Raw genomic sequence first — 22,419 nt, 5'->3', positions numbered from 1 at the left:
TGTGAGACTTGTTTTGTAAATGTTTATCATTTATTTAAAATGAACTGACTGCGAATAATAATACAAAAATATTTAACAATTATTATCCTGTCGCTCCACATTCTATATTATCATGCAACGCCCTTTCTTACATAAAAAAATCTTGAAAATGTATAAACTATCGCCTTCACAAGCTGCACAAAATTAAGCACATTTAAACAACAGCTTGAACCATCCTTAAGTTAAAAAGGCGAGTAACAGCGTGAGCAACAAGTTAAAAACGCTAGCCTTGAGCAAAGTATTGCCAGTCAGCACTAAAAAAACCTAGCGAGGGGAAGCAAGCAAAGACCGCACCGGTGATAGAAGGCTAGCTGTTCTACAGTCAGTGCTAATTCTAGAACAGCTACCTAAAGAACGCCAGTGGGAAGAGGCTAGCTGTGTCAAAATCGGTGCTAGAACTATAACAGCTGTTCCAGAACCGGTGTAGCCTACCTACTAGTGTATTTTAGCAGAGCAGCTTCTCTATGTATTATTAAATATTAATTTTTTCATTCTTAATTCATTTTTTGAACAATAAATAAATAATTGTTAATACAATTTTTATGTATTCTTTCAAAATTTTTCAAATATAAAAAAAAATTTCTTGTACTGCATTAATACAAAAATGTATTTTTGTTGTGTTTCGTTCTTTCACAATTTGTCCGTTTGAAATTAAGATGAGTTTTTAACTTAAATGTTTTTTCATATAGAATCTCTTATTGTGTTTTTGATATCACTTTTAATTTATATAAATAATTTTTTTTTTCTGCATTTACAACGCTACATATAAGTGTTTGTGAACATACAAAAATTTTTTCCAAATATAATCTAGCACAGTTAAAGCCTTGTAGTTGTATTTTCTTCATCACACTGGAAAAAGTAAGAACCAAACAGTATTGCATTCTGTGTTGTATAAAAAATAAAGTTAGTGAACGACCTGTATAAGAAATTATTTTTGAAACAAAAGCGTAAGTTTCCAGCTTCTATTTAGCTATTGTTTCTGCTTCGTGTTAAACTCAAGCCTTTTTGTCATTCACAGTCCTGTACTTATTGCAAAAACCGTGAATTATACTTAACTTTCTAATGAACATAACTATTCCTCATATCGTCAAATAAAGTTCATGGAATAGGTGACTTTTATAAATTCTATTTAAAATTCAAATAAACAAATGTATATCAATACTATTGTCGCTTCTACCATGACCTTTGTAAGCTGTAGGATTCAAACAATAATGAGCTAATTTTTTTCTGTGCAGTGCATTCAACATTTTTTCATTCATAAAATAAGTGTACTTATTATAAAAAAATGATATGACTAGATCATGCAAGCACCTGTCCACTATTTCTAAGTATTTTTTTAACATCATGGATGCCTTATTCCGAATTAAAGAATTAGTTGCCCGTTTTTTTGTTTTTTTTTCAATTTTAACTCTAAAATAACACATTTTATATTGTTAAAGTCCAAAGATAACTAAAAAAATATATGACTTGTTACTACAGTTGGATCCAATACTAATGGAATGCCTGTCAAAGCCATTAATCTAATTTTTTCGCCTTGAGAAACAGACTCATTAATAGATATTTCAAATGTTGAAGTTTTTCCGAATCCTCCTAATGATTATTAAACTAAAAATACATTAAACTTTTAAATTGTTAAATTACTTTTGGAGTTATAATTTTTATTTGATAGTCTTGTTGAAATTAGTACATTAGAGAGTAAGCTTGATTTGTCTCAAGTTTAAAAAATTTGATTTATATGTAGAAGAATACGATTTTTTTTGTTACAAAAAATATTTTTCGTACAACAACTTTTACATTTTTATCTTATGTCATTACTATAAAAGCTCTTCAAAACTAATACCCACACAAAATGTATTGTTGGAATTTAATTGAAAGCGTAATTGATTGGGCTTCCTGAATAGTTTCATTGAATGACGTATTATTATAAATGCAACCCATGATTACCTCAGCATCTTTAAATGCTGAATACTAACTTTTGATCAGTATTTTAATATCTTGGAATAATACACATTGTGTTCTATTATTTTTTTTTTTATGAACTAATAACGTTAAAAAAACAAAGAAAGCAATGGAGCCAAGCCCTTTTAGTATATATTGAAGGCTTTGCTCTCTAGCTCGCTACATCCACTAACCCTCTTGTGTAAAAATGTAAGTTAGTTATCATTAGGACCTCAAAAGTGCCTTCTTCAGCATTAGCTTATAAAATTCATTTTAAAGTCCTCACAAACCTTTTACATACTTTTACTCTTCTATTATACTTATTTTATATAATTTTTTATTGTTATCGATTTCTCATGATGTTATTGTTCACCCTTGATGAAGAGCTTATGAATGCCATATTGAATCCCCATGTAACGCTTACTAGAGAATATTTTATATAAATTTTTAACAATCAATAACTTTAAAAAATAAATAATTTAAAATATAGGTGATTTTGAAGTTAAATATTTTTAACAGGAAACGTTTATTTTAAAATCTTTTTCTCATTTTTTAGTGTCTTTCTCACACCACCTTGCGGTCAATACCGAAATGCATAAGTAATTTATGTCCAACCAACCTTCAGCAAATAATTCTAAATTTTTTCGATCAGTGATTTTGTATACATGACCAACCAATTTTTCGCAAATAATTTTGAGTCATCTCGTGTCATTTAAAATGTCTAATTTTATTTCCGATTCCTCAAACAAAATATATTGTAACTATTCTGCCATAACACCTTTAAATCATTAAAATTAAAAAATTCCTAACATCAATCATTCACATCTAACCACGCCAATTACAAAATATAATTTTAATTAAAGTTTTCTAAGAAACTATTGCTACATTGTTAATGCAAAACAAACTTCATTATAATTTTGATTTTTATGATACATAGCGGATTGTTCTATACGGTTATAAAGAAAAAAAATTTTCTGAATTTGTACACTGCTTCAACTCTTCTGTTTCAGTGTTACGATTCAGATAATGTTTTGATTTAATTGTAGCACCTATAATGGCCTATAAATGATTTTTAAACATCTATTATACATGACGTTTGTGTCTTTATCGTAAGCTAGGTTTTTTGTAAAGTTGTCTGAATTATCCTAAAAGACGACTTTGAAGACATCATTTACGATATATTTTAATATATCTTTACGTTAAATAAGTAAAGTATCGAAAAACTGGCAAAATATTTAACGTTATATTGGGTCAGCCAAATAATAGTAAGTTAATCCAATAGTGAAAAGTAATCCAAAGATACTGCTCAGTTGAGAATCGCCTCCTTAATATCTAACTACAAGCCGCATTTAGGCTAATTTGAAGCCAAAAAACTTTTGATGCATAACATTAAGATCTAGTAGCATAAACTGGATCCATAAAGAGTAAACATAACAAACATAGCTCAGCACTTAGTAGGAGACTTCAGAAAAGTTAACAGAGATTTATAGTTATGCAGTAACATCCCCTCCTTCCTTCTTAACTCTTTTATAAGACGCGAACGAGTAATTAGATTTTCATTTAGGATAATCGATAAAATATCTCAAAAATAAGATTTTATTGATTGTGCATAACAGTGTGCTGAATATAATAGAAAAAATAAATCACTGGCTTTAAGATTTCTCATCAACGGTGAGACTAAGTGCCTTTGGTAAAATAAAGTTTGACATAGTGTGTCATAATATTTTGTAATAGGTAAGAAGCGTTATTTATTTGAACTTTTTCTTATGGTAACTATTCACTAAAAATTATACAGAGATATAATAAAACTTTGTAATGTATAATCAAATTTTGTATTGGAACAAGTTTGTACTACCGAAGTAGTTAGTTATAAGAACTGTTACTAATAACTTTAAGTAATATTCACTAGTATAAAATTCATTATAATATATAAGGTAAAACCAAATACTAGAATCCTTTCTTCATTCAAGTACAAATATACATGATACTAACATTGGAAAAGAAATTCAACATTCGGGAAGCGTAGAAAGTATGTTAATAGTTTTTCGTTATTTACAAAAAAAAAATTATCAGTACACCACGAACACTATGCAATACAAACTTGTGTTTGCAGCTCATGAAAAATTTGCTATAGAATTCATCTAAATATGTTTCAGCAATAGGTCAAAGAGTAATGAATCTACAGGTTCTGTGGAAACAGTATACATTAAGAAATCCTCTGTGATTTCCGCTTTAAGTCCTAATACAGAAATCGAAGAAACTTGTATTTTTCAAGATATGACACAAATGTACAGTAATAGACATTGTGAGTACAGTGAGATGAGCAATCCTGTGTTTGGAGAAGACAATGGCAATGGTCAAAGTGCAGAAATAAATAGTAAGATAATGATATAATTATACCAGAACTACTATTGTGTCAAAATCAAATGTTTATTTTTGGTTTTTCACTTCTAACAAAAAAAAAAAAATCATTTTATTATAATTAAATTACGGTAGAATTGTATTGTTACATAGAAAAATCAAGAACTCCTCTATTTTGTATTCGGTTTGGTCATTATCTTAATTTTTATAAAAAATTTACTACTAAGCTTTTGTTTGTGACATTAAAAGAATCAGTTTAAAAGTAAAGCTATTTGTTAGAATACTATTTGTCGTAATGTTGTTGTGTTACATCGTGTTAAATCGTGTAATTTTTTATATCATCTAACCTACTGTAGTATCTAGTAAATTTTATCAAAACTTATGGGCATTACGTACCATGTTACAGTAATGGATTGAAAAAAAAAGAAAGAAAATTAAATCTCTATAAATAAACGAATAGCAATTAATACTCTCTACAATAAAAGTACTAACTTATCACACTCACTTTTACCAAAATTTCAGATACTATGCAAAAACACCAGTTGCCATCTTTATTAAGACATCAAGTGATGCTAAACGAAGAATCACCTGTTCTATCAGCAACATCAAATATACCGAACATTTGTGGGCTGGTGAGAAATATAAACAATTTCAATGTGAGCCCTAAGAATAGTTATTTACAAGCAGGTTCTCATGAATTATTAAATTTTTCGGAAGACCCCCCTGATTCACTGGTACCCATTTATCCAGTTGTTCTGATGGCGGGACTCGTCAAGAAACCTTCTTGTGATGATAAGGACATGGTGAGTTCTTACCAATGATTTTTCGACTCTGTTTATCATTGTATAACATTTATTTTATTGTCTTGTTTTCTAATAGTAACGAATCCTTTTTTATTTTTCGCATACTGACATTCTCATCTCTAACGTTCAAAACCACTTTTAGAGAAAAAATACAAAAATTGTTGTTTCCGTAAGATTACATATTTTATATACCTAAAAGGTAATGATGGACTTACTGCTCTTAAAATGTAAGCTTGTTGAATAGATAACAGAATATTATCTTACGCTTTTAGAGTCTCTCATACTTAGACTTAACATTTATGCTTAAAAAAATTAGTTGAAGTATCAACGTCGGGCTAGAATATTAACTTCTTACAGAAATCTATAACAGATTTCAGTAAAGTAGTAAAAGAGATTCTCACAAATTACTACAAACTTATTATTAGTACTAGATAATATAAAAATGTACTTGTGAAGTCTTGTAGGGGAAAAATGTGCTAATTTTTTTAAAGTTAAGCCTATAAAAATAAGTTTAAAAAACCACTGTAAAGTTGTAGGTACGAAGCTTTTTTATTTATACATACAAAGACATACGTTTAATTTATGGCATTGAATTTTACTAACAAAAATCAAAATCGTGCTATACACCAAAATTTTTTTCAAGATTTTGAGATTTCGCCAACATTCCTGTAAAAAAATGCAATCAAGGTTCATAACAATTAAAATCTAATTTGCCAACCAAATAAGAACTAGCAACACATAAAATTAACATTTATTTTCAGTCACCAACCTTATCCATGTATGACCGTCAGGTAAGATCTCACCTGAGATTTTCGGTAACCATCTAATGCCAAAAACTCACTTGAGATCCCAGCAAAGATTTTTTTAAGAGTATTACCATTAAAAAAAAGTTAAAATCAATCGTACAATATTTAAGGTTTCCCTATTCATTTTGACGTTAAGATGGTATACTACAAGAGGTGCTCATAGCAGTAGTAAAAAAGTTTTTGTAAAGTGTAGTCAGGGAAATGAGGGTCGTTCAACAAATAACTTAATGTAAGCCCATGTATTGTTTGATAGTCAATTACAACACCTATACGATAAAATCGCATTTAACCCTTAAACTACTTGCAATTTAAATTTAATACAGACACATATTTATTATACTCTTTCACGTGTGTAAGAAATTAAAACAGAGTTGAAAAACAAATCCAGGACAAAATTAGCATTAAAAAAAAGTTAAAAAGTTAAACAAAAAATGTTTTATTAGATTTGTAAAAAGGTGTTCTACTAATAATGCACAACTAAAGAAGTAACAAAAATAATTAATCGTAGAAATCAGTTGGCAAAGTGATTTCCTTGCAACTTATAAAAAAACTACGTGATTTTCATGTGTTAAAAAAATGTATACCTCTCGCTTATATTATATTAATGGAAAATACTTTTAATAAGCAATTGAAATATAATTTCGGAACTCATTCTAAAATTTAATGGGAATAATCAATTAATGCTTACAAATCTCTGATTTGGCAAAGATCTTTCTTTGTATTGAACTGTAAAACATTATTTGCATTCAATAAATATGAAATAAAGCTTTTCTTACTCTATACTAAATATTTAGTCAATTTTTTTATTTTAATAGTTGTTAAAAAAAATGATAAGTAAAGCACTGTAAAATATACAGATCGTGAGAACCAAGAACTAAGAGCACTTGTTTTTTTAAAGGCTCTTGTACTATGGTTATTTTTACCACGCTTTCACTACGGCCATGCATGTCTGACGTTGAAGGCTACAATTTATAAATTTTAATTACGCTATTTGCATGTTTCTAATTCAAATCTCACGAAATAAAAAATAAAAAAATTGGTAAGTTAGTACAAAAGAAAAAAAATTGATTGGTAACCATCGGTCTGTCGGTGTGGAAAAATAGATGAAAAAATATAATTTTAACTTAAGAGATGGTTAAAGTCCCTTTAACAAAAATAGTTTCTTTTAATGAGCACACAAATCCAATTTATGAAATTTAAAAATAAGCAAGCTGATTTTGGTTACAGTATGAGAAAACTGCTTATCTAATTGTTATTTACCTACATTTGTTGTCTTTAGTTTTTTTAGTATGTCAGTTTTTGCAGAATACGTTTTTTATAGAATGAAAATAGTAACTTTTTTACTTGCATTAGAAACTGCGTTTACTGTTTTTTAAAGGCAAAGTTGCCATTAATTTGGGTTTTGAATAAAAATATTTTAATAAGCGAAAGCTCATCAAATTTACTAGTAACAAAAAAATAAATATTTACCGCTTCTTATACTCTACATTTTGATGCTTACATGAGTAAGCCACTAAAAAAGAATGTTGATTATGTGTATCATTGACTTATAATAAAAAAAATTGATTTTAATATATTGGTTCACCTTTTTGTGCCGTTTCAAAATATTTTATATAATATAATAAAAGTACATATTTGACACCAAATAATACATAAAAATAAAATTTTAACAAATGTGTGTGGGTACATAAATGAATATAATTATTTGTATGTAACGGTTTTCTTGACTAGTTTCAAGACAATTCTTTCATGTATACTGGTGATATCTTTAATTACCAAATAAATTATTTTGTATGACAAGCTATTGCTGCTATAACAATTTGCTGGTATCACAGAGACTTACAGTGCCAAAATTAACTTTTATTAGTTCAATAAAACAAAAAAAATTAGTTAAATAGAGTTGTAAAAACATAAGTAATAACTTTTTAAAAATTTCAAAAATAGATATTTTTTAAAACAATGCGTTTTGTATAATTTTATTTTTGTTAGCTCTATAAGTATTCAGTTAATGTTTCTTATATAGAATCGTTATGTTACAAAAAATTTCAATCTTATATAGAATCGTTACGTTACAAAAAATTTCAATTACTCGATATGACTAAAAAGAAAACATCAAATAAAATAAAATCAACATCAACATTGCTCTTAAGTAAAGTATGTGTCACTTATGGTAAATATCACAGCTATAAGTCGTGTGTAAAGTACTAAACTAGCGAAAAAGCCAAGATCGTAATACCTAACACATGTTTGAAATGACCAGAATAAAAAAATGAAATGCCTTCTAAATAGTCATGGAAATGAAGTACTTCATCTTCAAAAAAAAAGAGAAGCTGACACAAAGATTAAACAGTATCAAATAAATTAGATTAAAACTTTTTTTGTATCTTCATTAGTGTGGTTCAATCATGGTTCTTCTAAGGACGCAATGCTCAGGTTTTTGCATCTTACATCATGGAAATCAATCAACATACCTAAGTTATTCTTTTACGTCTAGCACTAAAAGTTTTTATAATATACTAGTCAACGTTTGAACGGAGAATAGGATGATTTTAGGTCTTAGTTGAAAACTTACAACGTATTGCAACACAAATCGGTGTAGTATTTTATAATAAATTATATTATTTCAGTAGAATTTTTGATTAATTGTAATTTAATCATTAACAACTTTTAGTTATAACAATACCTAACTAATGAAATAAGCTAAACAATTTACTATAAAGAATTTATTAAGATAACTGTAATAAATATTGCTCTCGAGTAATCCTTAAACTTCAGAGCAAGGGCGAGGAGCGAGGGTGATATTAATTAATTAGGAAATATACATGTCTGTGTATGTGTTTGTGTCCATGCGTAATCACTCCACTTTGACCAATTTTTATCTAATAAGGCTTATTTTTTTTGTTTATACTTCTTATCACAGCAAAACTAAATTTAATTATACATTTTTTTTTTCTGACAACTATAATTTGAAAATCTAATTTTTTTAAACTACTGTGTTTAAACTTAAATACAATTTATAAAGCAGTCATGCTAGTTGACTGAGGCGTAAGTCCTACTTTTATTAGAATACGGCTGCCTTAGTAAAACATAAGTTAGAACCCGTGCGGTAACCCTTTAAATTAGAGCCTCATTTGAACTTGCTTCCGGCTAATGTTTCCCTTTTAATAACTGTATGGCTTCCCTTGAAAACATTTTTTTAACCTACAGAACGTCTTACGTGATATACTATAAGATTTTATGCAGCGATTACTAGTGCATGGATTGTTTTTCCATAGGTTTGAGGGCCTTATCGTGGCCAAGCGGGCAAATCAGGCACATATTTTAATTTATTGAGAAGCATGGTAGGAATATGCCTGTGAGAAGAAAAGTAATCTAAAGTGAATACTTAAATAATTTCTAAGAATATACATATCATTTATGCCATTTTGGCACAGCTGTAGAGTTGCAGTTTCGTCGATCGATCATAGGGCTTAGGCTCACACATGGCTTTTTTGCACAAGCCAAGAGTTTTTTAGCCATTCAGGCAAATCTTCGTCTTGACCAGATATTATACATGTAAGTAGCAGAACTCACTTAATCACAACTATGATCACGTTAACAAAGCCTAAGAAAAACAGTAAATCGACCCTAGAAAATCAACAGCACAGGCTAAATGGACAGGCTCGAACGGTCGCCTATCTAAGTACTTAAAACGCCAAATGCTGCTATACTTTAGAGTTTGACAAAACTGCAACTCTACGGCTGTGCCAATATGACTTAAATGATATTTATTATCTTAGAAATTATTTAAGTATTCACTTTAGATTACTTTTTTTCTCACACGCACGTACTTCTACCATGCTTCTCAATAAATAAAAAAAAATTTCCAAAAAATTATGAACATCCAATTTACGAGAAAAAAAAGTCAAAATCACCAAAAAAGTCGTCTTCATTAAAATAATATTAAATATAATTGTTATCAGCAAAGTGTAAAAAACATCGAATCATACATAAATGTTTGTCTACATCTATATATTATATTCTTGTTTCGTATTTACATTCAAATCTCATACCTCAGGGTTATTCTATTGACAGCATACTACAGTTCTTATACAAAAATGATTAGTGCGTCGACATTCCTTACAAATATTGGCTGTGTATTTCAGATTAAAGATTCTGACAGAAATTGAAAAATGCTTGTTTATTCAACACAGTAGTTTCAACTATTTGTAACTGAGTGTATGAACTAAAAAATAAGTTTCATTCTGTATGAAAAATAAATTGTTTTACCTACATTATCACTTTTATTTTATAAAAATCAGGTTACCTAAATCTTTCCACCTTCAGTACATTATCACTGTAATTTTATAAAAATGGTTACCAAAATTTTTGAACAGCATATCACTTATGCAGAAAAGAAAATAGATCAAAAAAATTATTGGTACACTTATTAATAATTCTTAGTAATAAAAAAAAATATCTTTTTTTTAAAAAACATATTCAAAATAAAAGTATTTTTTATTTAACTTTACAAGAATTATTATCTTGTGATTTTAGAACACACGCTAATGTTGTATAGTAAAATAGTTTAAAATACTTGTTAACAAAAGACACTGCTATCGATTAATCAGCACAAAATTTTTTAAACATTTAATTTCCACCTTTTGTTAAAATAAAAGCTTAAATAATTAAAGTTATTTAATAAAAGTTAGATTTAAAGCTAAAATACCTATACTTAGTATATTAAACTAATGTGCGATTTTCATCCTAAATGAAGAATGTTGATTGTAAAACAAAGTTTTGCGTCGTAGCTATGTAAAGAATAAATAGCTGCAAAATTATGGAATAAAAATCTGAAAAGTAACGAAATCTGATTAATTAAGATAAGTTCTATAATTCTTAGTAAAAATTTTGCTTTTTTAGTAAGCATCAATCGAAAGATTATTTAAACTTGTTATTGGTCCAAGCTGGTATCTAATTATCAGCGTCCATCTGCTGTAATTTACAAAATATGTAAGTTCTGATCAGTAGAAAAATGAAATAAATGAACTTACAATTACTAAAAGATTTTTGTGAAATTAAAATTGGTACACAATGTATTTGTAATGCATACGTATTATCAAATTTATAGGCACATTTAAATGGAGGTAACACTTATGTCAATATAATAACAAGCAAGTATATCTACGGTGATTTTTAATGGCAAATAGCTCTCCAATTAAATTTAGAAAAGGCGAAAATTATAAGTTTTAAAGAATTTCAAACTATTCACAAAAATGTCAAAAATCTGTTCCTGGTGTGGATCTAGTACACAACCTATTGTTTTCTAGACATATAGTCTACCACTAAAGCTACCAAGGAGTCGTGCACTCTACATATACCGTAGATCTTATGCTTAATTTTACTCATATGTGGTAAATCATTACTAGGGAAAGATTTTTTTCATTCTTGTGAAAAGTTTCAAAATTCTGAAAACTTACAGTTTTTGACTTTTTCGAATTCAAGTTACTTGTCATCACAAAACGACATAAAAAGACTGAGAGTGCTATGTTATGACCGGACTTGTTGATAGTATGGTCTTAACCGTTTTATTTTAATGTTATTCGTGGGTCTCTAAGGATTGAGCTCGTGAGCTTTATTTGTCGTTTTTAGTCAAGTAAAAATAATAATTTAAATAATATGGATGATTTAATCAACGTTTAATTTTTAATTCTTTTATCAAAACAATTCAAAACAAGTATTCTCTTACATACAGTCCATTCAGATCACTTCACAGACTTTGATATTATTAATATTACTGATGAAAAACATCTATTAGTATCTGTTGTTACTGCTGCCTTGGAGTTCCCTAATTCTTCGTGCAGTAATTTCCAGTGATTTCTTATACTACACAAATAAGTTTGTAGTCTATGAGAGGTTGCGGTTTCTGCCTTCTCTGCTATCACTAGAATCTCTTTCGGCGGGCCTCTTTTGTTGTACCTCGCTCCTTAGCGTAGTATGATATTATTGATACTCTTGAACTGCACCCAAGTTGCTTCAGCTAACACGTTACGTCTTACGTGTATAAGGTTATCGCGAGTTGCTGGAGTCAAAAGTAGACTAAAACTTTAGAGGACAGGTGACAGACGTAAAAAGAGCAATTTTTTCTCTTGATGGTGAGTTTTTACAGTGTCACAGCGAGTAAAAAAGGCCTTTGGTAGAATAAGGTCGACTAATGAACTATGTTCTTGCAGATTGTGTTGACAGCAAAATAGTAGGCTTGCACGATGATGTTACAGGTTATGATTTTATATACAAGGAAATAACAATACAACAGTACCGATTGCATTTTTCTGACAAGTGCGATTGATTTTTTTGGGTCAGTGATGATGAAAGATCGCATCAGCAATATAAGAACGCCAAACACAAGTTCAAGTGTGACAGTAAGTTTACAAATTTCGAAATTAATCCTTCTGGGAATCTTACAATCAATTGTGAATATTATAAAATAGTGTATTAGTTACGAATTTGAAAATTAATGTTATTAGAAGTATGCGCAAGTGAATCATTTATATATACATACCATACGATTTATTAATTCATACATATAATACGATCTTTAAACATACGTGCATTCTTATAAAGAGGTTGGCTGTACTTTATGTCCGCATATTATTGAACATTCACCTTAAAGCTATTACACACACTTATATAAATGACGTATGAGTTCCTCTTGTCATATGAGCTTGCTTTATATTCACAATACGTCTCATCTGAATTTGACAGACGGGTAGCGTTTAGTTATAATGTAACTCGTATCAACTTGGGATGTAACAGCTGCAAATAGTATCTTCATTGATTAGGGCCTAAACATTTGATAATATGTATGTGTATCATAAATGCTTCTTAACAGAGCAGTGAAAATGTTACACAAACTATTTAATTCTCAATTTATTGGCTAGTTATAGATTATTTTCCAAAACCTCACCTTATGTGAAAATTGAACAGAAAATAGTTTAGAAAAGTCTAAAAATCGTTTTGAAAACATCAATAAAGCACATAACTACGTTTTAATATCAGACTGCAAAAAAAATGAGAAAGAGCATTTTGATTTATAAGTAATTTTAATCGTTTGACAAGCTTTAAAGGCATAAGAGTTTTTAAAAAATATTTTATAATTTTTTTAATAGAAAGGAAGCTTATTAACCAATCAGGGTGATTCTAATTAATAGAGATCTTTTAAAGCTGCAGATCATTGAGAAAGTAAAATAATTATCTCCAAATGCAGTGCAAGTAGATGAACTATGAATTATAATTATTCAAATTATCTGAAAACCGCGAGAATGAAGAATATTTTGATATTTTTAACTTTAGTTTACAGTAAAAAAAAACCTTACTGTATTTCTGTCCATAAGAGCTTGAATGCGATATAAATACACTGGTCTTTTGGGCAATAGTGTTCTATTTTTTTTATTCTTGACACCGATACATGCTTTGATAATATTCATCACTGTCCTCTGAGTTTTTATTTTATTGACCTTGCATTTAGAAATAAAATCTGAGTAATTAAAAAGTTTGTAAAAATATTTTTAAGAACTAGAATTTCTTATTAATCAGAATATAGCTATTGTGGAACATTTAACTACCTTCTCTGCGTTTAAAAAATCAGTAAACTAATAAATCATCAAAAAAAGCATATTTTAAGTCTTAGTTGCTTATTGTGATCTATTACTTTCCATAATACAATCGTAGAAGATCGTTAAAACAAGTCAAACAACGTTTACATTTGTAAACTGTAAGAAGTGTTTAAATATAAATAACTTTAACCTGCGATTAAAAATAATTACATTACTCAAATATTTAGTAAAGCATGTAAATCATACTATGAGTAATGTTCTTATTCAATAGCACACAGCACAACTACTTAATTTTTTCGAGAAATTTTACGTCAATAATATCATCTTCCTTAATAACGGCTCAAAAGGTTTTAGCTAGATCCTTGTAGGGAACTTCTCCCGTGCTCCAAGAAAGACCGTGGTAATTAAACTCTTACCATCGATTTTTACACTTGTGCTTAGGCAAGAGCTTTGCCCATGAATATGGGGGCTTAAAAACAAAAAACTGACGGTTTAGCATTTTCTTGTAAAGTTATAATAGCAACTTCTTTAAAAATAAATTCCTTGTACATGGTTTGAAAGCCTTGAACAACGATCACATATTTCGTCATCTTAACATTGTAATGATTATTAGCTGACTAACCCTTTTATTGATATGTGATCGTATTATATACAGCTACTAGTCACCGCTAGTTATCATTCGTATCGCTTTTGCAGAGGCAAATCAGTATATGTGAAAAGCTTAAGCAGCTTTTCGTTTATTTGCGAGGGTGAAAGCAAGCTGTAAGTATGATGAAGCAACTCCATGAGAATTTTGCTAATGCCGATGACGTGAAGCGTTACGTGACTTTCTGTGGAACAGCGCGAATAGAATACCAACGTTTGTCGCATAGTGATAATATGACTGAGATACAAGCTTTTATTGATAATAGTGAAATAGTGCTTAAAAGTATTTCCAACTATAAGCTGTCTGCGAAATTGCCATCACCAGTGGAAAAAAAGTTGTTGACTATTGAGTGTCTTTTATCAACGTTTTTTGCAGCATTTTATAAGGTGCTAGAAGTGCGAGGGTCAGGACTCAATGAAAAATTAGACACTCAAGATAATGATAAGCCTGTGATATGGAAAGATCTTGCTAGTGCTTTTGAAAATTGCATAAAAACGGCTGTTATAACTAGAAAGTAGACTTTTAGATATTATAAAATTCCTTAAGTCTGCGGATAAAATATTCATTTTAAAAGTGCAAGAAATTCTAGATAAGCAGAATGCTTTAAAATTAATACAGTATTAGCAGCAGAGTTTTTGATGGTGAAAAATGATACTGAGGCTGTCGAAGTTAAATATTTTAACATCAAGTCAGAATACATTTTTCCCGCAAGAAAACTACACGAATGGTTTGAAACAAATGTCAAAAAGCCCATTTCCAGAGACATAGAAGAATTTCAGGAGGGTAATTCTGGGTAGACCTCACGCTCAATTTTGAATTTAGTAATAATTGTAAATAAGTACAATGCAATGAGTGGAAGTTCTTACATAGAACTTTCTCCTACTACTTAGAAAAAAGAGTTTCCGTGAATGTGCAGAATGCTGATCAGCAATACTTTAAATAGGCCATTTTGTTAGCTTCATATTCAGTGAATAAAAATGCACATTGAGTGTAAAATTATACACAATACGAAAACATTAATAATTTCAAGGTGATCACTTTTCCAGTGCAGCCTAAGGAAGTTACAAAATTTGAAAAACAGAATGATGTGTCTGTTAACGCATATTTTTTGGAAGAAAGTAAAAGTAGCTACAAAACTTTACCCCTTTATTTAACATTAGAAGAAAGGGAGAAATGTATTCACTGGCTGCTTATACAAAATTATTCTGTTGATACGCATAGTGAAGGATAGTAAAATAAGGCAACAAAAAATATTAACAAGGAATAGCGTGATTTTCTTAATGCTGAGGCAGTGGATAAAGATGAGGTAGGATGGAGAAGAGTATTTAGAAGAAAGCCAAGATGGTGATAATAGTGCTGATAATGAAATCAAATACTACTATGTATGGATTAAAGACTTATGTAGGCTGGTAAAAAGTTATTTAAGAAGACATAAAAATGAAATATATATTTGTGACCACTGCCTTCATTACTTCACAAATTCTGATAAGTTAGAAGTACATACAGTGGAATTCGTTAGAGTAAATAAGTGTAAAATAAGCTTGCCGAGATGTAATAAGATTTTAAAATTTGAAAATCACATAAATAAAAACCCTCACGATTCATAGTGTATGTAGACTTTGATTGCTTATTAAAACCTATGCACAAGTGTGACTATGCAATACGACATCATGAAGCATCAAGTGTTGGATATTATGTAAAGTGTAGTTTTGGTAATGCGAAATCATGATACGTTTGCTACAGAAAAAAAACTGAAAGCAGTGAAAATCCAGCTACTTGGTTTGTAAAAAGAATCTCGCCTTTCACTTTGACGCAGAAATTCATTTTTTTTACGCAGATTTCCAGGACCAGCTCACACTGTTATCTCAAATATTAAGACTCACGAGCAGTACCAATAGTTTTCCATAATTTCAGCTATTATGATGCCCACTTATTTATACAAGAACTTGTAACTGGCTTTTCTAGAAGAGTACAAGTTATACCTCAAACGAAAGAAAAATACATTTTTTTCACGAAATTCGTTAGAGAAACAAGTATTAACTTACGCTCCATTGACTCATATATATTTGTGCCATCGTCGCTTGATAAACTGAAATTTTACTGAGAGCAAACTTGAAAAAACATCGCTCCCATGTAAAGATGATTTTTACAGTAAATTATAAGATGCACATACAAGTAGCGGAGATTATCACTATTTTACTATTCTAGGCTTTGCTTGAGATGCCATGTTGAAAAAAAGGAAATTAAGTTTTGTAAATACAAATACAAATGTCAATTGTGTTTTAATTATTAATCAAGAATTTTTTTCAGATTTCACTCGAACTCATTACTGATACAGATATGCTTACGTTAACTAAAAAAGGCATACAAAGTGGAATAAGCCAGTGCTGTAACAGATATGCAGAAACTAATAATCACCACATGGAAAACTATAAAAAACCAGGTACGGGTCTCGGGACCCCCGGCAGAAGTGAAACTTCCAACTCAAATGTTATTAAACTCAGTATAACAAAAACTGAAAAAATTAGATTACACCAAATTTTAAGGGGTCCTTAAGAATCCAATATTAAAATAGTGAAAATTTCATTATCATTACGCATTCAAACATGTGCGTGTATAAAATACATATACTTATGTAACATGTGACTAAAACATTCTAAGAACTTTTATGTTTGCCATGATAAACGTATTGATATATTTACGAATTTAAGGACATGTAATGCAGAACAAAACAAGAATTTTTACCAAAATGCCCCGAAAAAGGTACTTTTGTTCAGTTACGTGGGCCAAAAATTATTTTTACACGAAATTCTTTCATCTAATATGACATTATAAGTATACGTACTATCAATTCTTGCTAGAATTGTTGTATCTAACAAATAAACATTTTTTTAATTTTGGCTACCATAATAGTAAAATAATTTACTATTGAGATTAAGAAAAACAAGAGACGTTTAGCTATTTTCCATTGTAAGGTTATATTTTCTCATTCAATTCATTTTCTTTGACTATTAATAATTTAGTATCAAAATTTACACGTCTCCTAACACATTTCTACTAATCTAAAAATTAATAACAAGAGTACAGGCTTTTAACACGTGACAATTATTCTTATAATATAAAATAAATAATAGAAAATTAATTAACTTATAGCTAGGACACGTACGATGTAGCTTTGCCTTTGAGATATGGCTTACTATTTTTATAATCATTACAATTGATTGTATGAATCCGAGTCACATATATTTTTGAAACTCAATAATGATTTTCTCTACTTGGAATTATTTTTGGCCTATCTGGATTTCAATTCAAGGTGTGACTTTTTTTGATTATAAAAGGTTATGTTGTCACAAAAAATTTTCAAAGATTTTGTAACTGTCCATATTAATTTTCCAAGTACGGCATAAAACATAAAATTTATTTTACCCATTCTTTTTAAGATTCAGTCACAGAAAAAAATAATTAAGGTTATGTTTCATGCATTGTCTAACTCGTCTATATTTGTGCACTATGACCATGTCGTTTTCCTTTGGGCAACCCGTAAAAATTGTTATATTTAGCCAATTTTTCTTCCCCGTTAAGATACAGCAACTTTTCTTGTTTTAAAAAATGAGGTTACCACATAATACGTATTTCATACTGTATGAACGTTTTTTCATATACATGTATACATATAAACATATAAACTTGTGTATAATGCCTGGAATGTGCAACTCACATGTTTATTATATATGTTGAACATATATATATATATATATATATATATATATATATATATATATATATATATATATATATATATATAATTGTATATATATATTGGTATTGTGATGTGTCGTGCCTTGCTCACCTTGCAGTCAGCAGCAAGACACGGCACATATAAAATTATTCTTTATTATGACTTACTATAGGGCTAAGCGGATAGTAGAGGCAGCTGGCAATCAGTATACATCTAAGCATTTATTTGAATTTATTAATAACTCAGAACTTATTAGTATTTCTATACAACGTTTACTCTGCCCAACTATCTGACTTGGCCTGACTCTATACAACCTCAGCCCTGCAGTTGCAGGTTCGGCAATTGCTGCTCGGCACAATGCTTGTCTACGGTAGGGACGGGATAAATAGGAAATAGGCCTACCGTTCTTTTGCTACAGCAGGGGTCTTTCTGTAGCACTATCCTCGGGCACCGGGAGATCCGACAAGCAGGGGTTGGCACTCAAACCCAGCAGTCCTTAACAGCGTGTGTGTGAAGGTCATAGTGGCAGTCTGGGTAGCCAACAGGTAGCCGTTGTTGTGCGTCTCCGGTGGCTGCTCGGTACAGCACACAGTCATATCTCGCACACACACCCGTAGCACTATATAATGTTGCGGAGCCCTCGGATTATACGTCCCGGTGGGAAGCAGACAAGACGGAAAGTGCCTTTCTTGTCGCCCTGCTGAATCGTGCTCCCTGATACTGTAGCTATCTGCCTGCGTATGCGTCGGGGTGCACATACACCCGTGGCTGCACAGTCAAAGGCTGGCAGTGCTGCCTATAGTAGGGATAAGTAAAGGGATAGGTCGGTACAAGGGCCATGTGTGGGGTAGTGTTGGTGTGCATAGTGCCGCCTCTTCTCTTGTCTGCTACTATGACATACCTTCCTACCGTGATGTCGGTTTACCACGTCACAGTATGTATAAATCCTTATATTATGTAGTTATTTGAGTAGGGTATTCCAGATATCCCCTCCACTGCCCTTCCACAGACCCTCCACAGCCTCCCACAAATAAGCTAAAACTCGACCTTTTTAATCGTTAAGTTAACATTTTATAACTTTCTCCTTAAACTCCCCACATCCCCTCTACTGCCCCCCCCCCACAGACCCCCCACATCATTTTTTTGTTTCCAACAGCCCCCCACAGACCCATCACACTATTTTTCTTGTCTCCCAAGGCGTTCCCACACCATTCTTCTTGCTCCCTTACAACTTTTTCTATTAAGTATAATTCACGCCTATTAACAATAAATTTAAATTTTACTAAGTTTCAAAAATATTTATTTTTATCTATTTTTCCACAACGGCAAGGAGGCAAATAGATGAACTTTATACATATAAATAAAACATTTAATCCATGTTTAATTATGTCATAATATAAGTAAATTAATTTTTTTTGAATCGTACCATAATAATTATTAAATTGTTAAATGTAGTTGATAAGTATAAAGTACTCGGTGCATTTAACTTTTTTTGTGTTACTATTATTGTAAAACAATGTAACATTCGTTCATTCTTATACGTACATATATGACATGATACAACCACATATATAAATTAAATTGTTACATAATTATTAAATAATAATAACCATGGAAGTATCAACTAGTTTAAAAGGTTAAGTGAATAACCTATTAAATTCAGCTCTATCATAACCACGAAGAAATAGAACTCCCCGCACCCAATCGTTAATTCTGATTATTTTTATAACGGTACACATGTAAACTTGTTTCATGTATTTTATAAATTTATACATGTTTTAGATGTATCAATATTTTATGTGCATATTTGTATATATTATCTCAATTTACTGATCCTGATTGTCTCTTACCTATTGTTTCAATGTATACGTCTTATAAAATAATTATTTTTGTATTTTAATATTGTAAATCATTGAATTTTTTTATTTAAAATTATCATCGTAAAAAAAATATACACTATGTCATATATGCTTGTTAAATGATCAATTATCAATAGGTGACTTTTAATTTATTACCAAAAATATTGACAATCTATCTGTAAGAATCATCGAGTAAAGTCAATTAATTATGTAAAAATCTATATCCAAACAATATTTTCTATTTCTGGTTTTTTTTGCCTTACTTCTCTAATGAAAAAATGACACCAGCACACAAAACAAAAATGGACTGTACTTTTGACCAGACCCACTTGTCTTTATGTATTTTGACGCACTTAATCCGAATCCGAGGTCCGTTTGATCCGTACACCCTCAAAATTTTGAGTAATTTGCAAAAAACTGCTGTTACGTGGGATTCTCGGTGCAGGAATAAATGGAAGCGTGACTTGTTGTTACTTATGCTTTATTAGAATTACTTATATTTAAGGGAAGTTGTGCGTGTCTTCTTGTCTCGCGGACTTCGTCCTTACCCTTTCACGTCTCTAGCTGATCTCCCTGTCCCTTCTCTCTACCTTTTCTATGACCTCTCTTCTCTTTTTCCCTACCTTTCAGGCCCAAGCTAGCAGAGGCGCACGCACGCATAGTTATATGCTGTCGTACGTAACACGTCCGAGGCCGCAATGTCGACGTTCTCGGCGGCGATTTTCTTTTTGGTGTGTATGTCTGTGTTATGTTGTTTGTGTTGTATAGCATTTTCTGGTTAGAGGAAAGAGGGTGGTATGAAGCGCTCTATCCCTATTTTCACTACTGGTTTAATTCACTGTATTTTATGTGTATACTTTCTTTGTTTATTGTTTGCACGCTTCCCTTGTAAAAAAATTTATTCTAGAATTCGCTTAGTTACTTATATTATATAATTGCTTAATTATAGTTTTTTTGCTTATTATTTATGTACATTTGCACTATACAGGGTTATTAAACAGTTTATTTTCGCATTAGATACAAATTAATATAATTGTCAGTTTCATATTTTTTTTTTTTTTTTTTTTTTTTGTGTCAAGGATGTTGAGGAACATGGTCTTACTGCGCTAATTAATATTATTATTAATAAATTTTTTCTTTGTTTTGGTTGCTTGGACAATTATTGCCCTAATATCAGTACGCCACTTAGATATGTCTTGATACCTTCCTGTAAAATCATTGCTGGTTTTAATGCCAAACTATTATCCAGTGACGTTTTGTTGGCTCTCCGACTGGTGTTCTTTCATTTGTTACCTGAGATCATTCTATAACAAGTGAGTTGCGGGGCCCCCCGTGGGAATGGCACTTAAATTTAACTGTTGCTATAAATAAGAGAAGGCAAGCTGAGTCAATGTGCTGAATCTTTGCACCCAACATAACAGGGTAAAAATGATTTGCTTAATACTTATTATATGCTAATAGATTTTGCCATTAGATACTTATTTGTTTTGCACCCCTTTTACACATTATATTTTTCTGGCCTCATGTTAAATTCTTGTTTTTCTGTAACAACTCTTTTTTTCGTGTACAAAATGCTTATACTAATTTTCCTATTAAATATAACATTGTTTTTTTTTTTTTTTTTTTTGCTTACATTAGGGGACTGTGTATAGGATGTGTTAATTGCATACGCAATTCAATGAAATGTGTTTTTTTTTTTCGTCCGATGTCTATTTAAAATATTTATCAGCTAAAATAAATGCTAATTTCTTTCTTTGACAAGTGACCATGTACGTTGTTGAAAGGAAAATTTATAGAGAATTCGTTAGTATTTTGGCGGCAATTTGTTAGTTTTTTTTTTCATTTCCGTATGATTCGCAAATGTTTGGCTTTTTTTTTCCTGGATACATATATCTGGATCAGACAATACGAGGGTTTTTGACTTCCCTTTACGTTATCATAATCGAGTTGTTTTTTTCTCTGGTGTGTATCTCTTCTGCCCTGGTAGTACAAGCATTCACTAATAGTATTGTGTAGTGTTTCTGTAGCAGGGTTGCTCAATTGTTCTGGCAATTCATGTCTTATGTTTACTGTGGATTTTAAGGAATTTTTATCACAGGTGTCCGCTTAGGATATTCTGGCTTCGTTTATAAGACTGATGACTTGTATTATAGGGTTTTTCCCATATAAATACGTATGTATGTACATATGTAATGTATGTATATGTTTTTTTTTTTTTTCGTTGAGAACTATCCCCTGTAGGCTCTGCTATGTTGTATGACTATGAATGTAGATGCTACTGTTTTGTCGTGGTCAAATACGGTTTCAGATTTAATTGTGATTTTGATCCCTTATACAGTGGTGGAAATCTTATCTTATATGGCTTCCATACTTAATGTATGTGACTATTTCCCTTGTTAAGTTTCATTTTAGTTTCGTTATGTAACAAAATTTCTAGAATTTTCAGTAGTTGTTGTCATCCTCTGATAACCGTTGATTTTGATAGTAGGTAAGGGATATTAGGATTGACTGTGAATAGAGTACTTGACAAAATATAGCTGAGTGCACAATTGGTAAAAATTTTTTAATTGCAGCTGTATTTCTTAATAATTAAAATCAAAATCATTTGAAAATAAGATCTTTTTTTTTGTAAA

At 30.3% G+C, this 22,419-nt stretch overlaps 1 protein-coding gene across 1 annotated transcript in view; it reads left to right on the top strand.

The window, feature by feature from the left end:
* Positions 1-22,419, top strand: part of Cad96Cb (protocadherin Fat 4-like Cad96Ca) — an 898,994-nt gene that overhangs the window by 757,780 nt on the left and 118,795 nt on the right. The window contains exons 15-16 of the mRNA XM_089595008.1: positions 4,134-4,354; positions 4,861-5,141. Coding sequence (XP_089451134.1) covers positions 4,134-4,354; positions 4,861-5,141 — 502 coding nt within the window. The remainder of the gene's footprint in view (positions 1-4,133; positions 4,355-4,860; positions 5,142-22,419) is intronic.

The sequence above is a fragment of the Copidosoma floridanum genome, unplaced genomic scaffold (assembly GCF_036245765.1).
Source record: "Copidosoma floridanum isolate Cflo_tuat_1 unplaced genomic scaffold, Cflo_Japanese_pri ptg000023l, whole genome shotgun sequence".
In the NCBI taxonomy this organism is placed as follows: Eukaryota; Metazoa; Arthropoda; class Insecta; order Hymenoptera; family Encyrtidae; genus Copidosoma; species Copidosoma floridanum.
The sequence above is the reverse complement of the archived record's forward strand: the minus strand, read 5'-3'. Positions and strand labels throughout refer to the sequence as shown.